The 10,998-nt window shown below is 50.6% G+C and overlaps 1 protein-coding gene across 1 annotated transcript; it reads left to right on the forward strand.

Annotated features, from left to right (window-relative positions):
• The first annotated feature begins 7,780 nt into the window (after positions 1-7,780).
• On the forward strand, positions 7,781-10,739 carry LOC109752165 (gibberellin 20 oxidase 2). The gene is made up of 3 exons (XM_020311050.4): positions 7,781-8,643; positions 8,724-9,048; positions 10,117-10,739. The coding sequence occupies exons 1-3, from the start codon at positions 8,036-8,038 to the stop codon at positions 10,420-10,422; spliced, it is 1,239 nt and encodes a 412-aa protein (XP_020166639.1). The 5' UTR covers positions 7,781-8,035; the 3' UTR covers positions 10,423-10,739.
• The last annotated feature ends 259 nt before the right edge of the window (positions 10,740-10,998 follow it).

Raw genomic sequence — 10,998 nt, forward strand, 5'->3', positions numbered from 1 at the left:
TCAGGAGCAAGTGTCAAATACCCTTCTTCATATGTCCGCAAACATTGGTACATACACTATTTGTATGAAAAAATGGACGCCGACGTTTTCAGGAGCAAGTGTCAAATACCCTTCCCATATGTCCGGTCCTTTTGTTTATAATACTTTTTTTAGGATCTTTTGTTTATAATACTTATTAGTGCATCTACAGCCGGACTTTGCAAATTCGGCCCATCAAATGCCCGCAGACGCGCCCGGACGCATCCATGGGCACTGACCGGGCACTCCTCATATTTCCTTCTCCACATACAAGCCTCTCATACTCATCCCCTAAATCCATACAAAAGCATACACTACTTACTACATTCTATACTACTCAAATTTCGTCGTTGTCGGCGATGGTCGGAGCCGCCTGCGCCGCCTTCATCTGTTGCCGACGGCGACGCCTGGCCTCCTCAGCCGACTCCGAGTGGATGGAGTTCAGGATGGCGTGCTGCTCCGGCCACACGCTCACGTCCTCCTCCATCGTCGGCGCCTCCTCCTCCCCCACATCCAGCAGTGACGCCTCCTCCTCTTCCTCCGCCGGCTCCTGTTCCTCCTCCACCGGCTCCTACTCCTCCTCCTCCTCCATCGGCTCCTGCTCCGCCTCCTCTTCCTCCTCCCCCGGCACCTCCTCCTCAACCTCCTCGAAATCCTTCTCCGGTTCCTGAGGTAGCCTCGCTTCCCTACGGGTCCGGACCTGCTCAAAGAGGAAGGGACGGTGCTGGATCGTGTAGTAGCGGCGGCGTGAGGGCATGGCTAGGCTCGAGTGGCGGCGGAGGGAGGAAAGGGACGGATGTGCTAGGGCTGGTGGCGTCGGCCGGCTTAAATAGCCAGCTACGGCCTTGGGCGGCGAGCCGGAGTGGCGCCACGTGGCGTTCAAACCGTGGCGACAGACGCGGCGTCCGTCGGACCGCCGGGTCTCCGGGCGTTTCCGTGTGGGGCAACGCCGTCAGACCGACATGGCGGGCGTGCCCGGGCGCCCCCCATATCCGCCCCATATTTGGACTAGATATGGGGGGTGCCGGTCAGCCTGGGCGTCTGAGGGGCCCGTCCGGGTCAAAAAATCATGACCGGATAGTGACCGGGCGGCCCGCCCAGGCGTATAAAGGCGGGTTTGAGAGGTCCGGTTATAGATGCTCTTATTATCTTCATCATATTTCACACATACAAGAATAAATAATTTGACAATCAACAATCAAGCAACCCAACAATTTACACGTTATCCATGATAGTATTCAATCAAGCTTGGCACAACAACATATCTTCCTGTGTGGTGTATGATACCTCTCTTCTCCACCTCCTTCGTTTGAGATGGTATCCCAATATCATACAACATCGAATTTTCATCAAGTTCATAATTTGGAACTTGATCATATCCATCATGAAATCATCCTAAATATGCATCATAGTGAACCATAACATTCCAAAAATTTCTCCTACATATGCGTACGGGGGAAAACAATAACATGACTTGGGGAGAGCATGCCCTCAAACAGTTGGCGTGCGTAATGGTGTCATGGTATTTTTATAACAATATCCATCTAAGGGTAGCACACATGTTGGAGATTCGAATGGTGCAAAAAAAAAGAGATTTACCAAGGTTCAGGCGTTCAATCATGAGAGCATCTCCAGCCGCGCCCCAACAGCCCCCCCCCCCCCCCCCCCCCGCGCGCCTTTTTTGCCCGCCGGTGCCAAAAAACCCCACTCGCACCCCCAACACGCCGAAATCCGCCAGCTCGGCCTGTTTTTGGGCCCGGCGATCGCAAGCCGAACCCAACGCACAGGGGGCCGCTCAGGGGTTCCGGCACAAGGGGAAAACACCTGGGCCACACTGCCAGGCGAAAAGTCAAGCCAACCGTCCAGATTCGCCTCCCACCCCCGCGAGCTCGGCCACCACCTTGCCGATCCCGACGCCGCCCACCGCCCTGCACCGCTAGATAGGCCATTCCCCGCCGGAAAAAAGAGAAAGTTTCGCCGCGGCAGCCTCTCCACCATCGTCCGGGCGAGTTTTCCGGCGCTCCGGACGCGCAGGGCGGTATACTGGCGGGTGTGCGCCCACCACGCCCGCCAGGTGTTCAGCGATTTGTCTGCTCGGCGATGGACTCGGACGACGAGGAGGCGCTTGCCGCGCCACTGGAGGAGGAAGCCGATGCCGACATCCAGGAAGAGGAACATCTCATGGTCCTCGCCGCCCTCGCCGGCCTGCTCGCGAGCAATGAAAAGCCGCAGCGAGGTGAACTATGTGATAAAAAATTACTTATGATTTCTACTGATTTCTATTGAACTATTTGATTTTTATTTATTTTCTGTGATGAACTATGTGATAAAAAATTACTTATGTTGAATTCACGCCGAACCACGGCAAATATGGGCCGATTCGCACCGATATCGGGCCATTTTTCGCCAAAAGTGGGCCAAAAAGCGGGCACATTTGCGCCAAAAATGGGCCGATATCTGCGCCTGGGGGACCTGAGGGCGACGGCTGGGTGCCCAATCGCCCCCAGCGCCGATTATACCGCCGGCTCGTCCCCAGGCGGCGATTTTTGTGCCTCCTGGGCGGGGGGGGGGGGGGGGCGGCAGCGGCTGGAGATGCTCTGAGATCACATATGGGTCATGCCATAGAGGTTGGATGTGTAAGAAGGTGTTGTAAGTGATGTGTTACCTATCAGGCAGTACCTGCCACACTTTATATAATCGACTGTGGCTAGGTTTATAGGTGTCCCGAGTCGGTTAGAATACGCCTAAATACAGAAGACCTAGCTGGATATGCGGTAGAGTCCGTGTCTTTTCCCCCAAGGTGCCGATGCACCTTGTATTGCCGATGGAGTCTGAAGTGTTGGCTTGGCCCGCCCTATGTCTGTTGGACCTCTTCCTTCCTTCGTGGCTTTACCCGTGGGCATGTCATCCTCACATGGTGTCTACGCCCATTGGAGCAACAATGATTCGGCGTCATAGGCCACATTGATGTCCCCAACCTGGGTGAGGTTGTCGGGGCGCCCCCCCTTGCGACGAACCCAAGTCGGGGTTGGCCAAGGGCACAGATGCAGGCATGGACGAGGATGCCACCAAGGGTGTGTGGCAAACTCAAATAGACGATGTCGACGACCTCGTTCGTGACAGCCGCCTGCGAGGCCGCCTTGAGAGCTAGCTCGCGGCCTCGGCCACCGGCGCGGGCGTGACTCTCCATGCTCGGCAACGACGTTGTAGGTCACCCCACCGATTCCGTCGACCATGATCCATGTGGTGTGAGGCATAAAACAAAGAAGGGGCAACAGGGGAGGCGGACCGGGCTACTCGGGAGGCGGGCGGCGGGCGGCAAAGGGCGATGGTGGGGACGCAGTGGCCGACCGCGGGGAAGGTAGGAGTGGAGGTTCGAACAACCCAATTTATTTCTCACATATGGGCTGAGTTTGGGGGGGGGGGGGGTGGGGGGGTGTCCGAACATGTAACACAATATTGGAGGAGACCTGTTGGGCTGCATTTTTTTTGTCCGGGCAGTTTGACACACAGATGGGGGAGGTTTGAGGACCACAATTAGAGACGCCCTCACGTGCTTATAGGTCACTAAAGGAGATTCATCAAATCACGTCCAATACTTCTCTCCATCCCATTCTTCTTCTTCTTTTTGGCTAGGAAAACTTTCAATCTATTCATCAACTACCAAGACAGTACAAAGAACACCAGAAGTAAAAAATACATCCAGATCCGTAGACCACGTAGCGACGACTACAAGCATTGGAGTGAGTTGAAGGCACACCCGTTCCTTACTTGTTTGTGGCGATGTGTGCAAGGATAGCTTTATCTGTCTTGAACATGCCCCTTACCTTTTTCGGCCTCTTTTTTCAACTCAAATTGCATCAGTATGCAAAATTAAGAAAAAAAACAATGAGATGCACATAACGTGCAAACAATTGGAAGATAAATTTTGCATGGCAAACAATTCAATCAGAGTTCATAATCCTGATTCAACAAACCAAATAAATCAGTGCTCATCATCAGTCCGCTGTGATCAAGTTTTGGTTCCAAGGAGTATATTGCTAGCAGTGAGGCCTTGGCCCCTTTGCTATCGCACACAAGTGAGGAAAACATTAGTCTGTTGTGATCCAGCAATCATGCATGCATGCAGGTCCTTGTCCTCCTTGCCACAGCCTCATTCGTGATGCACATTCCCTCGATCTGTTCTCTCGATCTTCTCCGATAAGAAGAGCTAAAGCAACATTGAGTTTTCCTTTTCAATGGCTGTTGGATTCAGCATGGGCCCAGCGTCGTTTCACATGGAAATACGCAACTTGCATCGGAAGATATTTTGATCAGCATCGATCGGCATGGTCTCCATGCGTAAGCTAGCACGCGTGGCAACGTAGGATGGGGACACATGTGCACCCACCACACAAAGGCCAAAACCATCCGTCCAAATGTTTCTCCCTCCCCTCCGTTGTCCTGTCGGTAGTCACTTCAATGCTGTTCGTCGCTTCCTCTCGGGTCTCATGTCCAATTTTGGTACAGAATTCTGGAAGATTAACCCTGTTGAATAATATAAACATATTTTGTACAGATTATTTCCAATAATCAATAAAAGGTATTCTTAACATGGTTATCATCTCCACTTGGTTTTGGCGTCCTTATGGCTCACGAACACAAGCGTTCATGACTTCAAATTTATTCGCTATGTTTTTTCTCATTCACGCACATACATTTTTTTTCTAGGAAACTTTTGATCTATTCATCACTAATATAACAACACAACGAACACCAAAAATAATAAAATCAACATCCAAAACCATAGACCACCCAGTGACGACTACAAGCACTGAAACAAGCTGAATGCGTGTCACCATCATCACTCCTCCCTCGCTGGAGCCGGGCAAAACTTGTCATAGTAGACAATCAGAGATTGTCGTGCTAAGGCCTCATAGGGCCAATGCACTAGAATAACAACTGCCACCGATGAAGAGAAGCGTAGATCGAAAGGATCCAACCTAAAGACACACCAACGAAGACGAACAAAGACCGGATTCGAGTGGATCCATCAAAGATAACCACCGACCGAATCTTGCGAGGACTACTGGAGACACGCCTCAACGTGCCCTCCGACGATGCTAGACGCATCACCGGAACAGTGGCTAGGCATGGAGAACCTTATTCCATCTTTAGGGAGGCACCGCCGACTCGTCTCCCTGATTAGAACAAAAATCCTAGCAGAACTCAAAGAAAACAAATAAAAACGAACCCTCCCGCCAGTAAGGGTCGGGATCCACCCCCCCCCCCCCCCCCCCCTAGTCCTAAGGTCACAGGAGACGAGGCAAATCGGAGATGCCTCCGACGAGAGGCAAAAACCCTAACCGCTTGTTCGCTTGGAGGAAAGGCGAAGAGGCAGAAAATAATGACATACACGCACATACACTTAACTCCGTGCATTCGGCTTATACAATCTACATGGGTCGGTTTATAATGGTTTTCGGCTTGTACGATTTTAATACTTCAGTAAATATGATAAGGAATTAAGTTATTGTTCGGATTGATGTAAACCAAATTATTTCGGTATGGTTTCGGTATATACTGTAATAACCAAAGTTCAAGTGAATTTGAAAATGACATAATAATAATTTACAAATTTATGACTCAAACATGTACTTCTTATACAAACAATATATATAACTGTATATAAGTATATATGCATCCATGGATTCATACCATGATGGGTATGGACGTGCTTAGCAATTTTTAAGAGAAAAGCAACTACGTTACAATAAAAATGAACGTGATTAGCAGGGAATCATGCCATGATGGGTATGAACGTGATTAGTAGGGATTCATGCCATGATGGGTATGCCAATGCAAGGCACGCCACTAGTAAGTGTCCCACTAGTAGCGTGTCGGTGCAGTCTTATGCCATAATATATAACTCAATTGCCTCAAACTACTTTGTACATCTAGCTTCATCAACTTTCACCTTCTCTTCTTCCTCCCCTTCACTTATTTCTTCTCCCTCTTGTCTTATTTCTTCACTTCCTTCTTCTCCTCCTCTCTCTTTCCGTTTAATTCTTCCTCCTCTCCCTTATATCTTCTTCCCCCTCACTATATTTCCCCTCTCTCTTCTCTTATTCCTTCACTTCTTCCTCCTCCCTCTAGCCGACGAGTACCCTACGTGGCCGAGAATAGAGCCACCGAAGCGTAGAGATAAGGTAGCAGCTCCACGCACGAGCCTGAGTTGGCCGAGGGCGCCGTAATTAGCCTTCCTCACCGTCGTCGTGGCCGAGCTCCTCATCGCTCCCGTCGTCTCGGTCATGAAGTCTCTACCATTGCCTATGTACCCCGTGTCTGGCTAATCATCACACTACAGCAGCACGTCCACCAAATCCTGTGACAAATCATACACCACCGGTGGCAAGCCCCCCCCCCCCCCCCCTAAAAAACTGGCGAGCCCACTCGTCCTCCTTTGTGTCTCCAAATGACCTTTTGCTCAGAGAACCTCATTCACACCAAGAAATCCAAAATGAGACTTCTTCATCCATGATGTCCGTTAAACCAAGGTATAACAGTCCAATATAATTACCGGTTGCCCATGCCACAGTTATCAACATGTCAACTATGTAGTTACTCAGCTGTCATGTGATATTTAACAACATGGGACAACTATAGTTACCAGTTGCTCTTGTTACGTTTGTCGACTGTGTTAGGTCACAATTGACCAACATAGTAGTGATGTGGTTACATTGGTGGTTGTGGCGATGTCCAAATTTAGAACCTATGATTATCCATGAGTAGTCTAACAACCAATGTAATGTTTGTCGATTACAATATGTGAACAATATCGGTAACTCTTATAGTACCAGGCGATAACTTTCGACCTCAAAAATTATGAAAATGTGAGGGGAAAAAGTCCAGTATTAATGCTCAATAACTTTCGTGTGAACAAATTGGTAACATACGCATTACAACCTTGTACCTTCAAAAAAATGTCAAAACAAGCAACATCGAATCTAGTTTCAAAGACTTTGTCACGATGGATTTAATGGTGAGAAAGGAGTATGAATCGGACCAATGGCTTGAGCTATAAAACATTTGATTTGGTGAAATGTTTGTTGACATCAACTTTTTGTCATCTAGTGAATGCATGTATGTGCATCTGAGAAGGGGCGTGGGATTAACTTGTTTTTTCTACCTAAAATCAATCTTATGATGACTTGTGATTTGGCATACAGGATAGTTGTTTTACAGGTCATACGCACACACGGTTGCTTCACATTGCAAGTCAGATCGCTTGAACAACGATCCAACAAAACTGGCATTGGGCATGGGATTTTGTTATGAACACAGTAGAGAAGTAGACGCTCATACATACGCACATGCACACCCTATTCTTATGGGCATCTCCGATAGACTAAGCCAACACATCGTCTTGAGATTGATGTCGCCATAGACGCCTTCATAGTCGACATGTACGTCTCCTACCACTAAACACACATGGCCGAAAGACCTAAAATAAATCCAGAAAAAATGCGATCATCAATGCCAGGTCTAGAATTTGAATTCTGGTTGGTTGGTTCCACCAAGGAACCTAACCATCTCACCATCTGAGCTACCCTCGGTTTGTGGGCATGGGGTTATGACATGTGGATGATTTTGGTATACCTAGTTATTGCACGTCTAAATGACTCAATCAAACGAGAAAGAAAAATAATAATAATAATAATAAAAGACAAAAGAAAATGCTTGCACGAATCTTAATGAAAAATCAATGACATAGGGTTTAGATATGCAATACTTAGAGCACATCTAGATGTGCTTTAACAAAACTGTACCTAAAACATGTATGTAGAATCTATTCCAAGATCTGAATTATTGTATGACATGTGGGGCGGTTTTTTTGGAGTTTGTACATTAAACCATCACTTGTGCTAAACTTGGCTTGTCACTTTGTCGTGCATCAAACGGGCCCGGCTTTTCTCGTTACAAATAGCCCTCAAGCTTCCTTCAAACCCGCCCACCAGTAGCACATAGTGTGTTTGCCATGGTGGACCTATCGAACTTTCTAGAAGCCAATGCAGCAATGCCGTTTCCGGCCATGGAAGTTGCTCGGAGTCCTCACCTCCCATGCGTTCCCGTGGACGCGAACGCGACAGACAGCAACAGTGCCACCGACGTCCTCGACCTCTGGCGGCAGCAAAAACAAATCCCGGCTCCCTTCGTCTGGCCCAACGCCGACGCACGGCCGTCGTCGATGTTGGAGCTGGACGTGCCTGTGGTCGACATAGGCGCAGCTCTGCACAGCGCCGCCGGGATGGGCCGTGCCGCGGCGCAGGTCGCCGAGGCGTGCGCGAGCCACGGCTTCTTCCAGGTGACAGGGCACGGCGTGGACCCTGCGCTGGCCCGCGCCGCGCTCGACGGCGCGGCGGACTTCTTCCGACTGCCGCTCGCCACTAAGCAGGGCGCCCGCCGCTCCCCGGGGACCGTGGAAGGGTACGCCTCCGCCCACGCCGACCGCTTCGCCGCCAAGCTTCCCTGGAAGGAGACTCTCTCCTTCAGCCACAACCACGACGACGTCGGCGCCCGCGGCAACAGCCACGTCGTCGTGGACTACTTCACCTCCGCCCTAGGCGACGACTTCAAGCACCTAGGGTTGGTAAACCGACTTAATTGTTCTGCTTCTGCAGTCCGATTTTGGCACACACACCTAAACTACGTACGCGTGGTCGCAGGGAGGTGTACCAGGAGTACTGTGAGGCGATGGAGGAGGCGTCGCTGGCGATAATGGAGGTGCTGGGGATGAGCCTGGGGCTGGGGAGAGGGTACTACAGGGACTACTTCGCCGACGGCAGCTCCATCATGAGGTGCAACTACTACCCGCGGTGCCCGGAGCCGGACCGGACGCTGGGCACGGGGCCGCACTGCGACCCGTCGGCGCTGACCATCCTGCTGCAGGACGGCGACGTGGACGGGCTCCAGGTGCTCGTCGACGGCGCATGGCGCTTCGTGCGGCCAAAGACCGGCGAGCTCGTGGTAAACATCGGCGACACCTTCATGGTACGTACTCTTCCCGGTCTGCCGGTCATGGTATGGGATAGCTGCTATGATGTCTACAGGAACGTACGCACCATCGCTTGCTTAAATTTGTTCTAGACTAGATTCGATAATACTTGTAGTGTCATCTTCAATAAATACGGGAGTTGTTATTCCAGAGAACCGTTGCTCTATGGGATAGCTGCTAGTGTCGTCACGAGCGTAAAAGTGTTGCTCTCTCCGCAATCCACAGTGATCAACAACAGATCAACACGTAAGGACACAATTGCCTCTGAAGCAACACCTTGAGCACACGGCAACATGAATTTTTGTGAGAGGACGAGAACGACAGGTCGGCCGGAGGAGAACCATGGGAAGAAGCCAAACGTTTTTGCTAACACAAGTGCATGTTTATCTATATATAAAGACTGAAGCAAACGGCCTTTCAACTGCATCGCTTGTCTTAACTAGTTAACTCTTAACTGCATCGTGTGTCTCTACTATGTTCTTCTGTTGGATTGTATATTTCAACTACCAGTATTAGGCATTCATGCACGTCTACACATGGACACGCATATGTAAGTGATGCGTGCATGGTTAGTCGTCTCTTTCCAGGCAAGCTTTTGAACCACCAAGAGCGAGTGACCGGAAAAGGATACGCGGTTGTTTCTCTTTTGGCCGTTTTGGACGCTTGCCTATCTTGGCAGGCAGGCAGGCAGGCCGTGGTGGCCGGCGGGGCCTGTCCCCCGCAGCGGTGGGTGACGCCAAAGGAGTCTGTGTGCCGTGACGAGTGCCCGTCCGTAGCTCCTGCCTGCCCTCACCCCCCTATCTGTCTATGCTTGTGCGCGCGGCAGCGGAGCGCACAGCACTCGCCGACGACTCCTCCGCACGTCTCGTCATGCCCGCACCGGTCCGTGCGCCGGCCTCGTCCTCTCTTCTTTCTCTTTATTTAAAACGTGTCGAGTTGGCATCCCGGCGGCGAGCAGCCCGCGTGTCGAGCGCTCGGCTTCTTCCGATCCGAGGTTTTCTTTTGCTAGCCTAGCAGACGAGCACGGATTCACTTGCATTAGTTGGTGTATGTATGGCTTGCAGGCGCTGTCCAACGGGCGGTACAAGAGCTGCCTCCACCGCGCGGTGGTGCACCGGGAGAAAGAGCGCCGGTCGCTGGCCTACTTCCTCGCCCCGCGGGAGGACCGGGTGGTGCGCCCGCCACCGTCGCCGGCGCCGGCGCCGCGGCTCTACCCGGACTTCACCTGGGCGGAGCTCATGCGCTTCACGCAGCGCCACTACCGCGCCGACGCCCGCACGCTCGACGCCTTCGCGCGCTGGCTCGACCCGCCCACCTGCTCCGCCACGCCCTTGTCGCACGGCCCGGCCCAGGCCCAAGGGACTGTCTAGTGTGCGTGATTGATTAGCTATCTCTGCTGTTCTTGCTAAAAAAAATCTATCTCTGATGTTATATGTATACAACGACTTGTGTCTGTTCTGGGCTTGTGTTTCTTCTTGTATGTACATCCATCGGAGGCATATGTGAGCTAGTAACTGCGGTACTAACTAGTAATTAGTAGTATGTATATTTCTTACATCGTGATCCTTGTGTACCCAATCCACTACTTAGAAGTTGTTGAATGAAGTCATGTGGGATGCTCGAGGATAGAAGCTGAGTCAGATTGTGAACTTGTGATTGATGCAGTAAAAGATCCTTATAGATTCAATGGTTCCCAAGCAGCAATGATTGTTGAATGCGCTCGACTCTCTTGTGACTTCGGACAGGTGAAATTTTTCTTATGCAACCGAGAAGCAAACAGTGTAGCACATGCTTTGGCTAAGCAAGCATATATGCCCAAGAATTCTTCTGTTTGGGAAGATGACCCGCCTGATTTTATTTCTTCTTTGATTGTAAATGACATTGTTATCATCTCACAAATGAAATCTTTACCCTGTCAAAAAAAGCTTAGAAGTTGTTGGATAAAG

This window comes from Aegilops tauschii, chromosome 1 (genome assembly GCF_002575655.3).
Source record: "Aegilops tauschii subsp. strangulata cultivar AL8/78 chromosome 1, Aet v6.0, whole genome shotgun sequence".
In the NCBI taxonomy this organism is placed as follows: Eukaryota; Viridiplantae; Streptophyta; class Magnoliopsida; order Poales; family Poaceae; genus Aegilops; species Aegilops tauschii.

What these genes read in the sequence shown, in the direction of transcription:
- LOC109752165 (XM_020311050.4), top strand. Translation starts at nt 8,036, where the DNA reads ATGGTGGACCTATCGAACTTTCTAGAAGCCAATGCAGCAATGCCGTTT. An exon ending in GACGACTTCAAGCACCTAGG is followed by an intron (nt 8,644 to 8,723) that starts GTTGGTAAACCG and finishes GCGTGGTCGCAG; the next exon opens with GGAGGTGTACCAGGAGTACT. An exon ending in ACATCGGCGACACCTTCATG is followed by an intron (nt 9,049 to 10,116) that starts GTACGTACTCTT and finishes TATGGCTTGCAG; the next exon opens with GCGCTGTCCAACGGGCGGTA.